Source organism: Trichomycterus rosablanca, chromosome 3 (assembly GCF_030014385.1).
Source record: "Trichomycterus rosablanca isolate fTriRos1 chromosome 3, fTriRos1.hap1, whole genome shotgun sequence".
Classification (NCBI taxonomy): Eukaryota; Metazoa; Chordata; class Actinopteri; order Siluriformes; family Trichomycteridae; genus Trichomycterus; species Trichomycterus rosablanca.
In genome coordinates, this window is record NC_085990.1 from 20,647,281 (window position 1) to 20,670,392 (window position 23,112).

Sequence of the window (23,112 nt, forward strand, 5' to 3'; positions counted from 1 at the left end):
AAGTGGTTAGATCACACTGGGGCGATAGGTGACTCCAGAGGGGTAGTAGGGCTCAGTGCGATGGCAAATGTGACGAATCTGTGTGTAGACCAGATAGACTCGGCATTAGCAAAGATCGGTATGTGGCCACCACTGCTCTAAACCATGCATTGTGACAATATTGCAACAATAGACTTAAGAAGAGAGCAAATACATTTTCATGTCACAATTTCTGTACAATCAGTTTCTTTAGCACAATCCAATATTGTGTTATATTGGCTATCTGCCCTACTTCTTTTTACATTTCGATATTAAGCCACATTAAAACATATCGGTCAAACACTAGTTTCAGCTAACTCCATTCTAGGGCTGCCACTAACGGCTATTTTTCTATCGATTAATCTATAGACTATTTTTGATTAGTCGATTAATCTAAACGATTCTGAATTCCAAAAAATTTAATTCAGAATCTCATTTAAGCTTCTTTTATTTGAACAACAAACTGTATTGCATAATAATATGTAAACAAAGTGGTAAGTGTTTCACATGAGAAGCTTTTTGCGCTTTAAGCGCCGCGGCAACTGCAAAAATCTCGAGCGCAGCAAAGTGTGCGGCGGTCTAACTTAACGTGCTAAGAAATACGGTACTCCAAGATCTCCGCGATTAAGAAGCATAATGAAACAACATAGAAGTAAATGTTTTGCCGGGTCTCATGCGCCCTAACTGAACTTGCTAAGGAATACGGCATTCCAAGATCTCCACGATTAAGAAGCGTAATGAAACAATATACAGTAGAAGTAAAAATGCGCCCTAACTGAACTTGCTAAGGAATACAGTATTCCAAGATCTCCACAATTAAGAAGCTTAATGAAACAATATAGACGTGCAACATCGCGCTAGTGCTGCTGTGGTACCATCAAAGCTTTGCACACTGTACAAACCCCTTTTTTGTTTTGTGCCAGTTTTAAGTATTCCCAAACTTTTGATGATTTAGGTCTTGGAAAACTTTTAGCTTTTCTTTGAAAGCTCGCTACAATCGGCCTCTGACTGCTGCAGACGGCATTTTTAAGACTGCGCTTAATGCCGCCTACCAGTGACTGGACCAAATACAACTTAGGTCATGCACGCAGCAAGTAGTGCTGAGGGAAAACATATGAACGGTTACATGAATGGAAACATAGAAATAAAAAATTCACTGACTTAAAATATTGACGTCGACGCTCGACTAGGTCGACCAATCACGGCAGCCCTACTCCATTCTCCTCTAAATATGATGCTTGCTCAATAGCTAGTATTTTGGACTACCCTTAATTAGGTGTATTTTCAGAACCTGAGAAAGAAATAGAAACTAAAAGAAAGAAAAGGAAATGTGTGATTTAGCAATCATTATTCATTTATTGATTTAAAATCTAAAGTCTTCTCATCATAAACAAATGTGGACCTAAATATGACGAGATGTGGTCCTTTAAATCCCTATAAAACATTGAAATAAAAGCATAATCATTTGAAAACACTCAATGTTTGTTTTTACTACAGTAGCTCTAAGAAGTGCCTAATGACAAGAGCATGATCTCTATATCTTCACTTCATCTGGAGGTTGTTCCCCATTCAGTACTGCTAGAGTGTTGGAAATCATTTTCTCCACTATGACTTGAGACGTCTCCACTGTGTGAGTCCCCATGTGTGGCAGGACAATTACATTTGGAAGTGACAGTAGAGGGTGATCTCTGTAACAGGGCACAAACTCAAAATTACCCATTTTATATACATTACTCACCCACTGATAATTATTAACATAATTAACATAAAAATAAATCATTAACATAATTGAAACTATTAAATTAATATTAAATTACTGACTGTAGTCCATCTATTTGTCTGCATGCTTTGTTAGCCCCCTTTCATGCTGTTCTTCAATGTTCAGGACTCTCCCAGGACCACTACAGAGCAGGTATTATTTGGGTGGTGGATCATTCTCAGCACTGCAGTGACACTGACATGGTGGTGATGTGTTAGTGTGTGTTGTGCTGGTATGAGTGGATAAGACACAGCAATGCTGATGGAGTTTTTAAACATCTCACTGTCACTGCTGGACTGAAAATAGTCTACCAACCAAAAATATTCAGTCAACAATGCCCTGTGGGCAGCGTCCTGTGCCCACTGATCTAGAGGTCTAAAAGATGACCAACTCAAACAGCAGCAATAGATGAGCGATCGTCACTGACTTTATATTTACAAGGTGGACCAACTAGGTAGGAGTGTCTAATAGAGTGGACAGTGAGTGGACATGGTATTTCAAAACTCCAGCAGTGCTGATGCCGACTTCAGAGTCAGAGTGTGTCACTTGCCAATGTTAAGTATGGACTCACTCCGAGCAGCATTGGTGATAATAGTAACGAGTTAATCCAACTAAATTCCTTTAATCCAATCTCCCAAAATGAACTAACTGTGTTGATTAAATCATCGAAGTCATCATCGTGTATACTCGATCCTGTTCCAACTCGTTTACTTAAAGATTTACTCCCAGCTATTGTAGAGCCCCTGCTTACATTAATCAATGCATCCCTTAGCCTTGGGTACGTACCTAAATTGTTTAAAAGTGCTGTTATTAAACCCCTGATTAAAAAACCTAATCTTGATCCACATGTTTTATCTAATTATAGGCCAATTTCAAACCTTCCTTTTGTCTCAAAGATATTAGAAAAAGTCGTTTCCAAACAGCTATGTTCTTATTTGAATGAAAATTGTATTCATGAAAAATTTCAATCAGGATTTAGACCCAACCATAGTACCGAAACCGCATTAATTAGAGTAGTTAACGAGTTGTTAATGTCTTCTGATAATGGATGTGTCTCTTTTCTTGTTCTATTAGATCTTAGTGCAGCGTTTGATACGGTCGATCATAACATTTTACTGGAGAGGCTAGAAAATACAGTAGGTGTTAAAGGACTCGCACTCTCTTGGTTTCAATCATATTTGACTGACCGCTCTCAATTCGTTTATGTAAATAATAAATGCTCAGAAACTACAAAAGTAAAGTGTGGTGTTCCACAGGGGTCGGTACTTGGACCGCTATTATTTACACTCTATATGCTTCCACTAGGTGAAATTATTCATAAACATGGCATAAACTTTCACTGCTATGCAGATGACACACAGCTGTATATATCAGCCAAACCAAATGATACTGACACAATCAGTAAGATAGAAGATTGTGTAAACGACATAAAAAACTGGATGTCGTGTAATTTTCTTTTACTTAATTCAGATAAAACTGAGGTTTTACTTGTTGGCTCTAAAGCTGCAAGAGACAAGTTGTCTAACCTGGTGCTAAACTTAAACACGTTCTCTGTTACTCCCAGCCCAGATGTAAAAAACTTAGGTGTCACAATAGATTCAGATCTCTCCTTTGATACACACATTAATAATATTACTAGAGTTGCTTTCTATCATTTGCGTAATATCTCTAAAATAAGAAATATACTATCTGTTAATGACGCCGAAAAACTGATCCATGCGTTTATAACTTCTCGGTTAGATTATTGTAATGCTCTTCTAACTGGATGCTCTGGTAGATCCTTAAACAAACTCCAGTTAGTTCAAAATGCAGCAGCTCGAGTGCTAACTAGAACTAAAAAATTTGACCATATTACTCCTGTTCTATCATCTCTACACTGGCTGCCAGTTAAATTTCGCATTGATTACAAAATACTTTTACTAACCTATAAAGCGCTACATGGTCTGGCTCCACAGTATCTGAGTGAGCTTATTAATTACTACAACCCAGCACGTCCACTTCGTTCACAAGATGCAGGGTTACTTATAGTTCCTAAAATTAAAAAGACCAAAGCTGGTGGAAGAGCATTTTCGTACAAAGCTCCACAACTTTGGAATAATCTTCCTGCCTCTGTTCGGTATTCGGACACAGTCTCAATGTTTAAGTCTAGACTGAAAACATATTTATTTTCTCAGGCTTTTGATTAATATAGACAAAGGCGCAGAGCTTGGGGGTTCTTGGTCATAGAAACTTGTGGTGATCAGGGATGTTGGGTCGCTGTCGTTCTGCCTCTCTTGTCCAATCACTCTGGTTTGGGTAGGAGAGGTGGGCGCTGATGTCCTGTGAAAGCCTTCATGACCTTGTTACCTGCTCGCTCTCCCTTTTAGTTATGCTGTAATAATTAGGGCTGCCGGAGTCTAAAACTCTCTGTAAAACTGTTTGTCAACTAGCATTGTACATTATTAACTACATTCTCTGTTGTTTTACCCCGAGGGCATTCTGATGGAAACCTGTTTACCCGCCGAGGTTAAGGATTAAAGTCGAGACTGCCGGGACAACGATGCTGCTCCTGTCAGATGTGACGGGTCTGGAGTAATTGCAACGACAAGAAATCACTACAGACTTTATTGAAGACTAGAGCGGATAACAACTCTATTATTATTTAATTGTTTATTTATCTATTTATTACCACTGTATGACTTTTAGATCATTCAATTCTGTGTTTGTATGATTTGTGTAAATCGTGTATTTATTTAAAGTATCCTCCAGACCACCCAAGAAGGATGGGCCCTGCTGAGTCTGGTTCCTCTCAAGGTTTCTTCCTGTAATTTTCAGGGAGTTTTTCCTTGCCACAGTCGCCCTCGGCTTGCTCAACAGGGGTTTTTGTATCTGTTGGTCCTGGATTTTGTAAAGTTGCTTTGAGACAATGTATATTGTAAAAAGCGCTATATAAATAAAGTTGACTTGACTTGACTTGACTGATGTGTCTGATCCACTCATACCAGCACAACACACACTAACACACCACCACCATGTCATTGTCACTGCAGTGCTGAGAATGATCCACCACCCAAATAATACCTGCTCTGTGGTGGTCCTATGGGGGCCCTGACAATTGAAGAACAGGGTGAAAGCAGGCTAAAAAGGTATGTAGAGAAATAGATGGACTACAGTCAGTAATTGTAGAACTACAAAGTGCTTCTATATGGTAAGTGGAGCTGATAAAATGGACAGTGTGTGTAGAAACAAGGAGGTGGTTTTAATGTTATGGCTGATCAGTATATACATACATATATATATATATATATATATATATATATATATATATATATATATATATATATACAGTATATATACAGGGGTTGGACAAAATAACTGAAACACCTGTCATTTTAGTGTGGGAGGTTTCATGGCTAAATTGGACCAGTCTGGTGGCCAATCTTCATTAATTGCACATTGCACCAGTAAGAGCAGAGTGTGAAGGTTCAATTAGCAGGGTAAGAGCACAGTTTTGCTCAAAATATTGCAATGCACACAACATTATGGGTGACATACCAGAGTTCAAAAGAGGACAAATTGTTGGTGCACGTCTTGCTGGCGCATCTGTGACCAAGACAGCAAGTCTTTGTGATGTATCAAGAGCCACGGTATCCAGGGTAATGTCAGCATACCACCAAGAAGGACAAACCACATCCAACAGGATTAACTGTGGACGCAAGAGGAAGCTGTCTGAAAGGGATGTTCGGGTGCTAACCCGGATTGTATCCAAAAAACATAAAACCACGGCTGCCCAAATCACGGCAGAATTAAATGTGCACCTCAACTCTCCTGTTTCCACCAGAACTGTCCGTCGGGAGCTCCACAGGGTCAATATACACGGCCGGGCTGCTATAGCCAAACCTTTGGTCACTCGTGCCAATGCCAAACGTCGGTTTCAATGGTGCAAGGAGCGCAAATCTTGGGCTGTGGACAATGTGAAACATGTATTGTTCTCTGATGAGTCCACCTTTACTGTTTTCCCCACATCCGGGAGAGTTACGGTGTGGAGAAGCCCCAAAGAAGCGTACCACCCAGACTGTTACATGCCCAGAGTGAAGCATGGGGGTGGATCAGTGATGGTTTGGGCTGCCATATCATGGCATTCCCTTGGCCCAATACTTGTGCTAGATGGGCGCGTCACTGCCAAGGACTACCGAACCATTCTGGAGGACCATGTGCATCCAATGGCGGTGCCGTGTATCAGGATGACAATGCACCAATACACACAGCAAGACTGGTGAAAGATTGGTTTGATGAACATGAAAGTGAAGTTGAACATCTCCCATGGCCTGCACAGTCACCAGATCTAAATATTATTGAGCCACTTTGGGGTGTTTTGGAGAAGCGAGTCAGGAAACGTTTTCCTCCACCAGCATCACGTAGTGACCTGGCCACTATCCTGCAAGAAGAATGGCTTAAAATCCCTCTGACCACTGTGCAGGACTTGTATATGTCATTTCCAAGACGAATTGACGCTGTATTGGCCGCAAAAGGAGGCCCTACACCATACTAATAAATTATTGTGGTCTAAAACCAGGTGTTTCAGTTATTTTGTCCAACCCCTGTATATATATATATATATATATATATATATATATATATATATATATATATATATATATATATATATATATATATATATATATATACACAAATACACTTTATGGACAAAAGTATTAAGTGTGAGTGGTATTACTGTAAAGTGGAAGTACATGACCAGTGCACATAGCAAGGTCCATAAAGTCATGGTTGGGTGATTTTGGTGCGAAACACACAGAGCCCTGACCTCATCAAAAACCTTTGGGATGAACCAGAACAGACATTGAGAGACAGATCCTTTGACCAACACCAGTATCTGACCTCACAAATGCTCTTCTGGATAAATACATACTTTAGAATTTTTGATCATATCTTTGTGCTTTTAAATATATACTTAGGTATTAAGGCATTGGCATTTTGTGTAAATATTTTTTCATCCTCTATTTATTCTTTTTTCCCCTCAATCTAATTGTGTCCAATTGGAGCCTATTTCCTCCGGGTCGCTTTCTTCTTCCCCACCCCTGATCGAGGAGGTGGTTGTCAGATTCCCCTTGAACATGCCTGCAGCCACTAATCCCTTCTTTTCATGTGCCTGTGGCAGGGTCTCACAAAGCGCAGTATCCAGCAGAGGTAGTGACGAGGAAATCTGCTTCAACCATTGTCCCTCCCCCCTACAAACACAATGAATGGTGTGTCTGTGTAGATGTCTGGCCAGTCGATGCACCACCGAGTGCCCACTGTGTGCTAATATAAAGTAGATATATGCACCAAAGGTAAATTAAACAACATAAAGTGGTACAAAAAACGTCACTCTATGTACAGTTGGTAATGTTTGAAACAAGATTTTTACCGTGGAAGAGGCTCAGGATATGTAACATCCAGAGCTGCAGCTTTAATGACCTTCCTTTTTAGGGCATCTACCAAAGCATCCTGGTCAACAACCAAACCTTAAGGACAAACAAATAAAAATACATTAACTCTAATGTCAGTAACCATATTGCAGACATTTTGTCCTGCTTTTAGAAGGGTAGTGTATTCATTGTCAACAAGACAAAGGAAAAAAATAATAATACAGACAGTGTTTAGGAGCTTTCGATAATGTTTACATCAAACATCAGAATCTTTTCCAGCAAAGTGACCAAAATAGCATCTTCGAATATATAACACCATGGACCCAGCCTTCTTTCTGTTAACAGTTTAGGCTGGCAAAGGTATAATGTAGCATAAAGCCTTTTCTTTGCACACAATGGGCCCCATAATACCAATCAAGCATTGTTTCAATGCCACAGTATATCAGAGTATTGTTGGTAAACATGTGCATTCTATTATGACCCCAATCTATCTAATAAATGTAGCTTTCAGCACAATAACGCACTTCGCAAAGCACAAATTATACCAAACTTGTTCCATAAACATGGTAATAGAGTTTAGTGTATGTTAATGGGCTCTCCTGTCACCAGATCTGAATCCAATAGAGCACCTATGGAATGTGGTAGAATTAGGAATTCAAAGCATGAACATGCAGCAGACAAATCTGCAGCAAAATGTGATTATGCAGTCACATCAACATGAGCTTTAATCTCAAAATAATGTTTAAAAAAACATCAAAACTATGTGTTGTCCTCAAGTGCAACCAGTATTAGTTTGGTGCTCCTAATTAGTGTGTATTTTATGCCAGGAGGTGTATGTGGCGACATATAATATGATACATTTACCTCTGCTGATGTTAATGAGGGTACTGTTAGGCTTCATCATGGCCAGTTCTTTAACCCCAATCAGTTTGCGAGTCTGAGGTGACAAATTGACCACAACCATAACGAAGTCAGACTTCTGCAGTAGGTCCTCAATCTTCTCACAGTACACAGCTCCCACTGCACGCTCCTCTTCCTCTTTTCTGAAATGAAGCCAGTATAAAAAGAACCGAAACTTGACTATTTATATGCAACAAAATGTACATAAGTATGTATATGTTCACATTCTTTTTATATCCATGGCAAGCTACACAGAATTTTAATTTATTGCTTGCTTGGGAAACGTATGGGTCATATCGTAAAGAAATATATGTTTAATATTAATGTTTTAAGTGAAAGATTACGCCTAAATCTGTGGGACGCTTAGCCCAGGTAGCACAATACTGTGGCTAAAAACCAAAGGTAAAATAAAAGTGGTGACCAAAATAAAAGAAATAAAGTACAGTGGGGCCAAAAAGTATTTAGTCAGACACTGATTGTGCAGGCTCTCCTACTTAGAAAGATGAGAGAGGTCTGTAATTTTCATCATAGGTACACTTCAACTATGAGAGACAAAAAGAGAAAAAAAAATCCAGGAAATCACATTGTAGGATTTTTAAAGAATTTATTTGTAAATTATGGTGGAAAATAAGTATTTGGTCAATAACAAAAGTTCAACTCAATACTTTGTAACATGACCTTTGTTGGCAATGACAGAGGTCAAACGTTTCCTGTAAGTCTTCACCAGTTTTGCACACACTGTAGCTGGTATTTTGGCCCATTCCTCCATGCAGATCTCCTCTAGAGCAGTGATGTTTTGGGGCTGTTGCTGGGCAACACGGACTCCACAAATTTTCTATGGAGTTGAGGTCTGGAGACCACTAGGTCACTCCAGGACCTTGAAATGCTTTTTACGGAGCCACTCCTTCGTTGCCCGAGCGGTGTGTTTGGGATCATTGTCATGCTGGAAGACCCAGCCACGTTCCATCTTCAATGCTCTCACTGATGGAAGGAGGTTTTGGCTTAAAATCTCATGATACATGGCCCTGTTCATTCTTCCCTTAACACGGATCAGTCGTCCTGTCCCCTTTGCAGAAAAACAGCCCCAAAGCATGATGTTTCCACCCCCATGCTTCACAGTAGGTATGGTGTTTACTCAGCATTCTTCTTCCTCCAAACACGACGAGTTGAGTTTTTACCAAAAAGTTCCATTTTGGTTTCATCTGACCACATGATATTCTCCCAATCCTCTTCTGGATCATCCATAAGCTCTCTGGCAAACTTCAGACAGGCCTGGACATGTACTGGCTTAAGCAGGGGGACACGCCTGGCACTGCAGGATTTGAGTCTCTCTCGACGTAGTGTGTTACTGATGGTAGCCTTGGTACTTTGGTCCCAGCTCTCTGCAGGTCATTCATCAGGTCCCTCCGTGTAGTTCTGGGATTTTTGCTCACCATTCTCATGATCATTTTGACCCCACGGGATGAGATCTTGACCCCAAGGGAGATTATCAATGGTCTTGTATGTCTTCCATTTTCTTACAATTGCTCCCACAGTTGATTTATTCACACCAACCTGCTTGCCTATTGTAGATTCACTCTTCCCAGCCTGGTGCAGGTCTACAGTTTTCTTCCTGGTGTCCTTCGACAGCTCTTTGGTCTTGGCCATGGTTGACTGTTTGAGGCTGTGGACAGGTGTCTTTTATACAGATAACAATGTCAAACAGGTGCCATTAATACATGTAACGAGTGGAGGACAGAAGAGCTTCTTAAAGAATAAGTTACAGGTCTGTGAGAGCCAGAAATCTTGCTTGTTTGTTACTGACCAAATACTTATTTTCCACCATAATTTACAAATAAATTCTTTAAAAATCCTACAATGTGATTTCCTGGATTTTTTTTTCTCATTTTGTCTCTCATAGTTGAAGTGTACCTATGATGAAAATTACAGACCTCTCTCATCTTTCTAAGTACGAGAACTTGCACAATCAGTGGCTGACTAAATACTTTTTGACCCCACTGTATGTATGAAAGACACAAAAACATTCACAGCCTGCAATGGATAAGGTAAATAGAAAAGAGATAGAGCAGAAATGAAAACTGCTAGTCACAATATATGGAAAGTTACTAACAGCACCCATGACAACCAAGTTCTTGGAAAAACAGGAAAGAAATGGATCCCAAAACAAGCCAAGAACAGCAGAAGCGGCACCCCACCAACTGGTGCAGCCTGTGCCTCCTAATAGAAGCACTTCCACCTAAAGCAAAATAATGCTCAGCAAGGCACAAATGACAGTTAAGAGAAAGCGACATGTCACTCATCTGCATCTCCATACCCCCTCTGCTTGTTTATTTTCACCTCTACTTCTGCAGAACTCCACTTCTGACCGGGAGGGCCATACCTAACAACACGTATCCAAAAGCTTCTTTTCACCTACATGAAGCAGGTTCATATGGGAATTCGTATCGTGCACAGAAAGTCACACACTGATCTTCATTATCCCCCATCTCTGTGCAGGTACCATCAATCATCCAGCAGTTAGGAGGAATCCCTATGGCACCCTTCCTCGGACCAGCCAATTAATGTTTATGTAGGCACCCAGACGGTCGTTACTGCTGGTCATATTTGGCAAGGCAGGAGGACATGATTCCATAACCAAGCCACACTGTTATTCATCATAGTTTTTTTTTGTTTTAATGCATGTTCTCCCCTTTTTCTCCCCCTTTAGCGCGTCCAATTGCCCAATTGCATCATGCTTCCTCTCTGCCTATGCCGATCTCTGCTCTGACCAAGAGGATCGAAGCTAACCCACGCCCCCTCCGACACGTGGGCAGCAAGCCGTATGCATCTTATTACCCACACATTGACGAGTGTTGTGCCACCTAGCGTTGTGTATTGAGAGACACACCCTAAGAGCACTCTTTCCTCATCTCTGTGTAGGCGTGATTGCACCAGTCTGACAGAGAGAGACCCCATCCGGCTTAGTCCCGCCCATCTGAACAACAGGCCAATCGTTGTTCATGTGGCCGCTCAGCCTCAGCCAGCAAGGCAGAGCTGAGGTTCGATATGATGTATTCGAGATCTCAGCTCTGGTTCCAGCGTGTTTTTACCGCTGCGTCTCATGAGCGGCCATCATTGTTTTTTTTAATACAAAAACTCTATCAGGATCTAATCAGGATTTAAAGTGCAAATGCCATGTTTTTACATGTAAAAGACACTTTTAAAATTCTATTACAGCGGTGTAAAAGAATGAATTCTAGTTATTAGACAGTAGTTGTGGTTGTTGTATCACCACTGGAATTTGCAACCAGATCTCAGATGATGGTCTAGAACAGCCTTTCTCAACCGGGGTGCCGTCTGGCTTCGTCAGGGGTGCCGTCAAAAATATTCTCACGTTACTGATATTGAAAATGAAATAAATGTAAAATACAAAAAAGTCAACTTATCATGAAAATGTAGACCATTAGCCGCCTCAAACATCAAAATTTGTCTCACACGCCCATGCTACAACGTGAACGCGGGTTGCGTGCGTTGCCTATAGTGATGAGTCGTTCGCGAACGATTCGATTCTATTGAACGGCTCTTTAAAATGAACAAAAGGAACCGAGTCGCGCCTCTGGGAGCCGTTATAATATATATTTATATTTCTGATCGGCTGTAATTCAACCATTCCGCTTCCATCAGTAGAGGGAATTAATCAGTCATAATAAGAGCTGTTTATTGTCAAAATTCAAATCACTTTCAGTATCGCGGAGAGAGCACGCGACACACACACATACAGAGAGAGAGCAAGCGACACACACACATACAGAGAGAGAGCAAGCGACACACACACACACACACACACAGAGAGAGAGGTCATTACCTCATTAATGTCAATATTATAATTTTTATTGTTATTATTTTGCACTGTTTTTATTAATATTTTATTCTATTTTATATTTTTGCGCATGTAACTGTTTTGTATATATTTGTTCTTTTTTATTGTTATTTTTATTATTTCTCTCTAACTTGCTTTGGCAATACGAATGTCCTTATTTGTCATGCCAATAAAGCTTCTTTTGAGTTTGAGTATGAGAGCCATAACCGAGCTACAGAGAAACCATGCAGACAATGAGCAGTGCTAGTGGTAAAATGACAAATAATTGAGAAATAAACTATAAAAATTGTTTAATGATGTTAAATCTGATTGGTTCATGGCGTGTATGTTTTAAAGCAGAAACAAACACGGGCTCATCTCTGCACAAGAATGAATTTTTCTGAAACTTAATGCCCTGTAGTGTTTTTCTGTGTTAGCAGTACGAGGGATGCAGAATGTAAGTTTTTTAATACATTTTAGACAGGGGTGACTTGAGATTTTGAAAACTTTTAAAGGGTGCCGTGACTGAAAAAAGGTTGAGAAACACTGGTCTAGATTAATAAACTGCTGCTCCACTAAAGTGCCCATTTATATAATCAATTCTAAAAAATTAATCATAAGCTTTCAACAAAGTAAGGTCCATAAAAAACATCAGGACCTGTCCTCTGATATGCTCTTTTGACGAAACAGGCACAAATCCTTACAGAACAATTCCAAGAAATTGTGAAAGGCCTTCTTAAGTAAAGGCTTTTAAAATCACAAGAGGGTGGGTTGATAGGGGGCGACTTCATATTAATGCCATTAGTATGAAATGGATGTCCAACAAGCCTATGGTAAGATGCCAACATACTTTTGGCCATATGGTGTATCTAGACCACCTGCTATTACTGGATGGCAGGTTGGACCAAGGACATTTCCAATTAGCTTGACTGTATTAACAAAGATCATTGATCTATGACTAGGTTTTCAAGCAAAGATTTAATCATAAATAAAGATGTGGAAGCAGATACTGCATATTACCTTGGGAAATACAAAATAAAAAATTAATTGGGGGTAAAACGCCTCCAAATGGCAGTAAAACACTTTAACGGCCTTTAAAATTTAATCTAAGATTTAATGATACATCTGAACTGTCTGGCAAGTCAGTAAATATTTAAACCGTGTCCTCACCTTTGATTCCTGTTGTGATAGAGGATTTTCATTTCAAAACTGTTAGCTCTTTTAGCAACCTTATATCCGATTCTTCCCATCCCAATGATGCCCAAAGTAGCACCACTGACATCATTGCCCAAAGTGGATTCGGCCAAATAAACAGATTCATGGTACTTTGAAAAGTCATGGCCTGCAAGAAAAATAAAGTCATTGTTATGTATGCATTTCAAACAATAACTATACAAAGCTATTATTATAAAGAATTCATACCTTCCAAAATCTTCCTTGCTGATGCTAACATCAGTGTCATCCCGATGTCTGCTGTAGCATTGTCAACCACGTGCGGAGTGTTGCAAACCTTCACTCCGAAGCTGTTGATTAATGGTATGTCTAGATGATCTACTCCAACACCACCATTTGCCACAACCTGGAGCTTGGGCAAGGTTTGTAAAAGCTTCTTATTTACCTGTAGGCCGCAACCCCAAACAAACACGGCTTGGATCATTTCTGCAAAATTTTCCTGTTTCTTTTCGAACTCCTCATAGGTGACTGTCGTGAAATGTTCCTCAATGCACGGTATAAAACACTGGTAAATGCCCTTGGGTCCGAGTGCGGGGACCAATACGCAGGGTTTCTCCATATTTTGTGCAAATAAAAGCCAGAAACTATAAAACAAAAAATAAAAAACAACATTTTATATAGTTCATTTAATAATTCAAAAACATCCATGCAGCCTAAATGACCAGAGGCCAATATCTGATATGTAGTTAAAGGTACCAGTCAGCCAAGAAATATTATCAAAAAAGAGCAAAATAAGATAACTCTCTTTCATCAAACTCACTTTTACTTTACTACATTTTGTTCCTGGCTGGGTTAAAGAGAACAACAAAAAAGTCCATTTTTGAAAGGGGAACACAGTGCTGGGCGGTATGACAGTACATTCAGTATACCGGCTTTGATTCCTCATACGGTATGGATTTTTCATATAACGCCATACCACAGTTAATACAACAGCTGTAGGCTTCAGTAGGCAGCAAATCATATAATTTTGTAAAGCGTTGTGCAGATTAGATACAGCTCACGAGTTAGGTAGTCAGGTAGCGTTAGCATAACAGTGTTAACAGATGACAGGTGTCCTCAATATGTAAATTGATTGAAAACAGATGGAGGATGAAGAGAGGAAGATCAAATATGCACCAGAAGAACCTGCCAAAGAAATGAGCTGAGTTGGCATTTTAGAACAGACTAAAACACTATTTACTACACGGTTTGTTGAGCCACTGTTGCAAAATAACGACATTACAAACGCAGTAACAATCCACATATGCGAGGGCATGATTCCTCTATAGACAGTCGAGTCAGTTGCTAAACCAACGTTATAAGCAAACTGGAAGCAGAGATATATAAAGTCGTCCACTTTTCTACAACAGACCTGTGGTCAAGTTGTACAGTGGAGTTTGCAAACGTTTATTTGTTAAAGGAAGAGCTAAGGGTAACTGTACAATACTTAAATATGAAATAAACAATACAAATTGTATTTATTGCAACTAGTGCTGGACAATAATTCGATATCGATATATATCGCGATAGAAAATGTTTCAATAACGGTGATATGATTTTTAAACAAATTCGAACGATATATATTACGTATTATATCAGTGCGTACTTTTTTGCGGAAGCATTTTTGCTCGCAGGTGTTCCCACAGGGACGCAATTCAACAGCGCAAGCAAGTAGTTCTCCACCAAAATAGTGCAGTAATACACTCAACATAAACGTCAACCACCAACACTATTACAGAAAAAGTACTACTACTGAGTACTAATACTAGTGAGTACTAATACAACTAATATTAGTTGTTGCGCGCTACGAGTAAAGGCACGAACGGACTCTGCGCGTTCCAGTGTTGCCAGATTGGGCGGTTTTCCTCCAAATTGGGCGGGTTTTTTTTTTTTTTTTTAGAAAAACAATTTAATAGCATTTATATAACACTTCTATTGAAAAGAGAATATTCAGTTTTAAGAAGCCCCAGCATTGTAGAAGGCTATTAAAAGTAAAGTCAATTTTCAATGCTGATTTGGCTTAATAGTGTTGGTCAGAATGTATCATATTCTTGAAAGAAAATTAAAATTTGTTTTCCATGCATTCATGCTAGCATGTTCTGGGGTTCAGATGAGTCTCATCAGTACACACATGGGCGGATCTACCGGGGTGGCATAGGGTGGCAAATGCCACCCTAAAAGAAAGCCTTGCCACCCCTGCTGCCACCCCAGTTGGCAGCAACAAATTAAAAGAAAAGTTATGGCCAATTTGCAACGCTGCCACTCTGACACAGTCAAAAACTATTTGCTTTCCCTCTCATACATCTGCCACTCATCACCTGTGTCTTACCTTAATGCCTTTCCTTTGATAATGCCCCACCTACAGTAGTGTTACCATACTTTTATCTCCTATTAATGAGATTACATTGTATGGTCACTTATTCCTAATATGAACTGTTTCACATGAAACCTTAAATGCAAGACATTGATTGCATGAGATTAAGTTTGTCTGTATGAGTTTGTAAATGGCAGCCCGTGCCCTTTTGTAGTGTGTACATACTATTTCTCATCTCAACTGTGATAACTGTGATTAAATTCAGTATAAATACGTATATATTTGCCATATGTTGCCACCCCTCAAAAATCCCTGCCCCCCTCTCGCCACCCCATAAATATTTTTCTAGATCCGCCCCTGAGTACACACAAGTTTGCAGTCAAATGATTAAGTATTGTAAAGGAATATCTTTGAAATTCTTCCTCATAATGTTAAGGTTATAGGCAATATTTTAGTTTTTCACAAAAAATAAGGTATCAGACAGTTTCTGTGCCAGCCCTGTGAGCAATGGTCTCAGTCTGGCCACCCCTATGAAAATTGTCTGGCTCCGCCACTGTCCACAGTTGAAAAAGAAGCAGACGAAATAGCTGATAAGAGATGAAGGACTAATTCAGTGGTGTATTCAGCTTGTATTTCTTGCCAGAAACCAGAAAAGAGGTTTGCAGGTACTGCCATTCAATGTTGGTGTTTTTGGCAGTTTTTCTGACATTTGTATTATTCATATCGATATCGGAATTATATTGTATCAACCGAAATTAGGAGTTATATCGTGATATAAATATGAGCCATATCGCCATATTGCAACTGTTTCACGTGTACTGATTCCATCATATATTGTCATTTTTTTATATTTTCTTCAGGCATTTTCTTCCCTTTTTCTCCCTTTTTTTATAACGTCCAATTGCCCGATTGCATCACACTTCCTCTCCACCAATGCCGATCCCCGCTCTGACTGAGAAGAATGAAGCTAACCCATGCCACCTCCGACACATGGGCAGCACCTACACTTTGACGAGTGCAGTGCAGATCAGCTCTGTGTACGGAGAGACACACCCTGACAGCAACTCTTTTGCCGTCTCTGTGCAGGCGCCATCAATCAGCCAGCAGAGGTCGTAATTGCATTAGTTATGAGAGAGACCCTATCCGGCTTTTAATATCCCACCCGTATCTGAACAACAGGCCAATCGTTGTTCATGTGGTTGCTCAGCCCAGCCGGCAGGCAGAGCTGAGACTCGATACGATGTACTCGAGATCCCAGCTCTGGTGTCAGCGTGTTTTTACCGCTGCGCCACCTGAGCGGCTTCATAGTGTGTCATTTTGTGGGGTCATGCACAACTTATAGTACTCAAAACCTTCATTATATACATGGTGAAATTAAATGTTTTATATTCTATGTACTTATGAGAGTAGAATAAGCCACAGACATAAAAAAAATCCCAGTCATACAAAAAAAAACATACCATGATATACCGTAAAACCGTCAGAATCTTAAAAAATACCGCAATTCATTTTTGGTCATACCGCCCAGCCCTAGGCGAACATAAGGTTAGATAGATATTTCCTCATCTATTCCAAGACCACCAATCCATACACATGACCAAATGACATGCAGTCAGATTAACTGGAGCTACTGAAAATGCCGTGTGTGTGTGTGTGTGTGTGTGTGTGTGTGTGTGTATTGTAGCGGTGGTAAATTCGGTTCATTTTATAGACTCGGGTTAATCTGAGTCACTCAGCTCAGAGGACTCATAGTCTCCGGGTTAATTGAGACCTCGGACTCGTGATTCCTGATTCAGTACGAAGATTCGAATCATTAATCCGGGTGATTCAGGAACCGCCCAGCTTCAATGTATTGGACCTTTCGTCCAGTGAACGTCCACCACAACGTTTTTGGGCAGAGTGCTGGTAAAGCATGCCATGCAATGAATGAATGTTGCTGAAACGCCACATCAAGGGCGAAAACATACCATGTCAATATAGTGTATATATCCCTTAAAAGTTTATATAATCATAGAATTCGCTTTAATGTGCATGGCAAGACTAAAACAAGTCACCAGATACCAGCATTTTAGAAAGTATGCCAACGAATAAGCAATGGCGTAAGAGAGCACTTAGTATTTTTAGAATTCTAGGGTGCAATTTCGACAAACTTCTCAAAACTTTGCGAAACAAAAAGTGGCATTGTTTGAATAAATGTAAGTCAAACGACATATTGCACTGCCAGTACAAAACTGACGATATATATTGCTTCGTTAATAAAAACAAAACCGATTTTAAACCAGTTTGGTGTAGTGTAGTCTTACCTGCTGCGGTGCTCTGTACTTTTGAGAATCTCAGCAGTCTGCAATGTTCCTTACAGTCCAGGTTAATTATTCACATGTAACTTTAAATTAAACATAATCTTATTAAACATTAATTTTTGTTAAATCCAAAAGCAGATACGAGTGAACATTAAACACAACACTTAACATGGACGAACAAGATTTTTTAGTACACGCGTAGTTCCTCGTCTATCCAGAAGGAGGCGCTGCAGCGTGCTTATAGAGTGAATTCGATAAGACTAGTAGAAACACACATGGACAAACGTACAGTATGTGGATGCCAGGACGAGATATCCAGGTGTGCTTGGCAGACATATCAATTCAAAACTATGTAAACAAAAAATGAAGTTGGTCCCTCTTGTTGATGTAACAGCTTTTTTGGCTTTCCACTAGATTTGATCTATGACTGTTAGGATTCACTCTCATTTATCCACTAGAACATGCTGTGCAGTAAGCAATTTCCTCCCCTAATCTAGTCGTATCCACTTACCCTGATTGCGTCACGCTTCACCTCTACCGGTACAACCCTCCACTGCTGACTGAGGAGCTTCGCAACTGACACACGCCCCCTCCGACGTGTGTGCAGTACCCACTGCATCTTATCACCTGCATGAGGCGAGTTCATATGCGGATCAGCTTTGTGCACGGAGAGCCTGATCAGCATTATGCCAGCAGAAGTCGTAATTTCACCAGTTATGAGGAACACTGGTCTGGCTCATCCCACCCTGAACAACAGCTAATTGTTGTGGCCGCTCAGCCCAGTCAGATGGCAGAGCTGAGATTCGATACGATGTATTCAAAACCCCAGCTCTGGTGTGCTAGTGTGTTTTACCCCTGCGCCACCTAAGCTGCATCCCAAAGGTGTTTGATATGGTTAAGGTTATGTTTCTGTGTCACATTCTTTCACATAAAACCTCTCAAACTATTTTATAAACATTGCCATACTGAAACAGGAAAAGGCATGCCATAAACTGTTGGCAGAGATTAGGAAGCACACAATTCTCTTAAAGGTTAATGTATCCTGTAGCTTTTCCCTTTATGGGAACTAATAGCCCAAGACGAACCATTACAAATCCAGACCATAATTCTTCCCACCAGTAGCAAACTGTGACTCTTAAACCTCAGCCCTTTGACCCCCCATCTAAAAAAAGCCCCAACAACGTAGTTCTCTAAAGTACTGCAAAAGTTAACCCCATTACTTTCCAATTTTATATCAACCAAATAAACAGAATCTCACAATCATATTTTTTTACTGACCCCCTATGAAGTTTCATAATGCTTTGTTTTCATTGCAAAACAAAACCATGTGGTAAATCACGGCATCGTGATCCGCACCCACAACAAAGAAACACAAAACATCATTGCAAATTTCAATGATTTATTTCCATGTGTTTTTCCATTACAAATATGAAGAAACAAAAATTAAAACAGTAGTTCAATCTTAGAAATGCAGCAAACAGCACAGACAGGATTATCACCTAAACAAAATAGTTTATTTCCTAAGCACAATGCAAATCCTCCCATCAAAAGAAAAAAGTGCTCAAAACAGTGGGTGAAACTTGTCATAAAGTTAGTAATAACCATGTAATGTCATAACACATAATGTAATACTCTATGACAAATGCAAATAACTACTGGGAAAAATCCTTTACAACCTAAAATGTGTAAAAATCAATGTAACCAACAAGCCTAGTAATGCTTTGTGCATTGAAACTAACAATACATGAAAAAAACAATAAGGCCATTCCCACTTCTTGTTAGGAATTCAGTATGGAGTTGGCTTACCTTGTTAAATTAATTTCTCATTAAAGAAAAGCAATAGAATTTTATTATAAGCATGTCATAACATGTTTTATAATTTTTAGTATATCTGTGGGATATTGTGCCCAATCTGTCAAAAAAAAGTTTTAGATACTGATGTTGGACAAGTAGGCCCTAAAGTCAGAGCTCTTCACAGGCCTCTACGAAAGAAACCTCCTAAACTGTGTCTTTATAGACCTTACTTTGTGCACAGTAAAACAGGTAAGGGCCTTGAAATTCTGGAGTACACAGACACAAAGAGTACATGCAAACACCACACAGAAAGGACCTGGACCTCTCCACCTGGAGATCAAACCCAGGACCTTTTTGCTGTGAGGCAACAGTGTTACCCACCAAGCCACCTTGCTGCCCCAATAATTATATAAAACAAGTCAAATTCATAAAAGTGTCCTTTCTAATGTATTACATAATTAAGAGAAGAATTAAGTTATTTCTTTTTTCTAATTATATTGAATAGCATCGAAAAAACAAATCTTTAAAATCCTGAGACTGCCAATACATGTATTATGTACCATAAAAGTAACCCTTTAGGTCAGGTTAGGTTTACATTGTGTGGTTTACATAGGTGGGGCATTGTGTAAAATGCAGTAAAAAGAATCAGTGGTTTGTTAATTCTCTTGAAACTGTTTTTAACAAAGGTTTAGAAAGATAGAAAAGATTTCCAATGGTTTCGCTGATTAAAATTTATTCTATTTTTGAAATATAAACACAAATAGAATTTAATGTCTGCAACACACTTCAAAAAAGTTGGGACTAGGGTTGGGCGGTACAAACTTTACAGTGTACACACTTGAGTGTAATTACAATATTTCAATGTTTTATTATAAAAAGATTTAACAATCTGAACGTCAAACATTGCTTATCTTATCTGATCTATAATAAATACGCATAAGTATAAATGCATGTGTATCAATTACACTTTAACACAAACATTAACACATAACATTTTTGTAATCTCTCTCTGCCCACACAAAACAGAATAATAGCCGGCTACACACTTCAATATATTTCAAAAGTTAACTGCTTAGTTTATAGTTACAGATATTTCTTAAAAGTGTATGAACGTGTACGATTAGTTATGCCTGTAATCCAGAATTAAGTTCTATACCGTAACAAAAAATATGAATGTAAATGTTCATGTTGCGATGACGGTGATGTAAAGTAATGTTTAAATAATTCAAAGTCCAAACGTTTGAGTGGTTAACGAGAACGCTACTTTAAATGTCACACAAGCTCCGTGCAAAACACGAGCACAGAAACGGTACAAATCCGATCTATTCCCTACACACTCGCTCCCTACGCCCTATAGTGCACTTAACATTCTTAAAGGGCCTGACAATATATTTTATAATTCACATTACACGACAGGTGAGACGTTCTTTTTTCTTAATATAGCGCTTTTATTTAGGAAAAAATAGTTCTTACATAGGCAGGAAAATCTATGGCAGACAAGAGTCAGAACAGCGGATTGGGCGTAACGTTATTATTACTGTTTGCTCCTTTTTCTCAACACTTGTGCTCGATTTACACTGAAGATATATTTAGTAAATAAGTACATGTCCGCGCATGCATGCGCTTGTGTTCATTTCCGCTTGAACTGATAAAAAATGTTGATTTTGAAAAATTAAAAGACGAGCCATTTTTCAGTTTGTGCTTGTTAGCTCACAGCTAACGCTAGCCAGTGTGGCATCACCTTACACCAGTAAGCACCCCACAGCCAATCAGCGAGCTCCAACCGCCTACCCCTCCCACCCCTCCCTTACTGTGGATGCGCGCATGTCCTAAAGTCTCAGTTTTCAAGGTAAACCTGAAGCAGAAATTTGGCGCTTCACATTTAAAAAATACCGTCACCATTTTTAAATACCGTCACCATTTTTAAATACCGCGGTATACCGTAATACCGTCATACCGCCCAACCCTAGTTGGGACAGGGTCAAAATACTGGTGGCTACTAATACAGTTAGATAAATAAGCCACTAGCTGCCAGCCTCTTACATAAATGTTAATATTATCTGTCACACTGGCGTATTGTGGATCACTGGATTATTGTGTTGTATTTCATTTTTTAGCTACTTTAGAGTAAGCTAAACAGTGAAGACATACTGTATATAGATATAGATAAGTAAAACTGTTATAATACATTTACCATTTGATAACATTTTATTTTTTTGACAGAGGCAGAAATATTTAGATTTATGGAGTCTATGATGCCATGTACTTAGTAAGAGGTACTTATTAGGAAATTAATTTATGAATGTATAAAAGTGGACAAGACTAAGTGCTGAATTTTGTAGAATCTTGGAGAGAAAACTGGTAGCCCACTGTGATGCTTGGCTAGGCTGCATCCACAATCTGTACCATCTGTCTGATACACCAACAAAAATATGTATATCAGGGTAATTTAATACAGTTAATTTGGATGGATAGATTAACAAATAGACGAATGGACAGACAGACGGACAGATAGACAGACAGAGATTGACACTGATTAACACTGATGTGTATACTTTGTGTTAGCTCTGCCAACATAACAACACTAACTCTCAACACTAACAGGTATTTAATCATGCAATAACCATGATTGTGTGTGCTTCTTCATACAGGCTGCCAAATGATTAAATCCCCCTAATACATAAAGGCCACTTAGATTGGTCAAGCCCAGAAACATAAGAGAGGATTCACTATATACAGTATAATATGTATTTAAAACCCTAACCCTAACCCCTAAGTATTTAGAGCTGAAAAGCTCATTTGACCATAGCATACCAGTCAACCCAACCTGGGGCGGCAAAGTGGCTCAGAGGGTAGTACTGTCGTCTCACAGCAAGAAGGTCCTGGGTTTGATTCCCAGGTGAAGTGGTCCAGGTTCTCCCTGTGTCTGTGTGGGTTTACTCCAAGAGCTCTGGTTTCCTCCCACAACCCAAAGACATGCAGTCAGGTTAATTGGAGATGCAAAAATTGTCCATGACTGTGTTTGACATTAAAGACTTCAACTGATGAATCTTGTGTAACCAGTAATTACTTGTCCTGTCATCAATGTAACCAAAGCGTGTAAAACATGACAGTAAAATCCTAATAAATAAATAAAATCAACCTAACTTATATATTTAAAAAGGTGATTAAAAAAACCTGAAACCTGAACCAGAACTCCCAAGAAAAGGCTAAAACTGATACAATGATCAAATATACTATAAAATAAGCAAACAATAAGCTGAGTGTGTGTATTTGTGTGTGTATTAATTACTCTAATGTGCTTTCATCTGTATTGTACACGCCATTAAGAGTTTCAGTCACTATACTCTTTGTTGGTGAGTTTACTATTTTAAGCACACCTTACAGTAAATACAGTGTACCTTGAGACCCAGTCCTCTCCATCTTGTCAACTAAAACAGCATTTCATCTTGGTCAGTAATTCTTGGTAGACTTAAATAGCTTACCGAAATAGGACACTCTGGGTGTAAAAAACAGTACAACACCGGTAAACCATAAGACTTTTTAGTCAACACTTAAATTATGAAGGT

General features: G+C 39.2%; 1 protein-coding gene across 2 annotated transcripts; it reads right to left on the minus strand.

Annotated features, from left to right (window-relative positions):
• Positions 1-1,368: 1,368 nt before the first annotated feature.
• Positions 1,369-17,865, minus strand: zgc:136493 (uncharacterized protein LOC692276 homolog). 2 transcript variants are annotated; one of them, XM_062991949.1, is made up of 6 exons: positions 17,753-17,865; positions 13,346-13,740; positions 13,094-13,265; positions 8,050-8,228; positions 7,185-7,281; positions 1,369-1,706 (listed from the first exon to the last, which is right to left on the minus strand). In XM_062991949.1, the coding sequence occupies exons 2-6, from the start codon at positions 13,713-13,715 to the stop codon at positions 1,553-1,555; spliced, it is 972 nt and encodes a 323-aa protein (XP_062848019.1). In that variant the 5' UTR covers positions 13,716-13,740; positions 17,753-17,865; the 3' UTR covers positions 1,369-1,552. The 2 variants fall into 2 exon arrangements, with proteins under 2 accessions (XP_062848019.1, XP_062848021.1); XM_062991951.1 differs by lacking the exon at positions 17,753-17,865 and adding an exon at positions 13,917-14,034.
• Positions 17,866-23,112: the final 5,247 nt, after the last annotated feature.

Excerpts from the sequence above, each read along its gene's own strand:
- zgc:136493 (XM_062991949.1), bottom strand. The coding sequence starts at position 13,715 with ATGGAGAAACCCTGCGTATTGGTCCCCGCACTCGGACCCAAGGGCATT. Across the intron at positions 13,266-13,345 it reads AGCAAGGAAGATTTTGGAAG|GCCATGACTTTTCAAAGTAC; the intron begins GTATGAATTCTT and ends TTTTTCTTGCAG. Across the intron at positions 1,707-7,184 it reads TATCCTGAGCCTCTTCCACG|AGATCACCCTCTACTGTCAC; the intron begins GTAAAAATCTTG and ends GCCCTGTTACAG.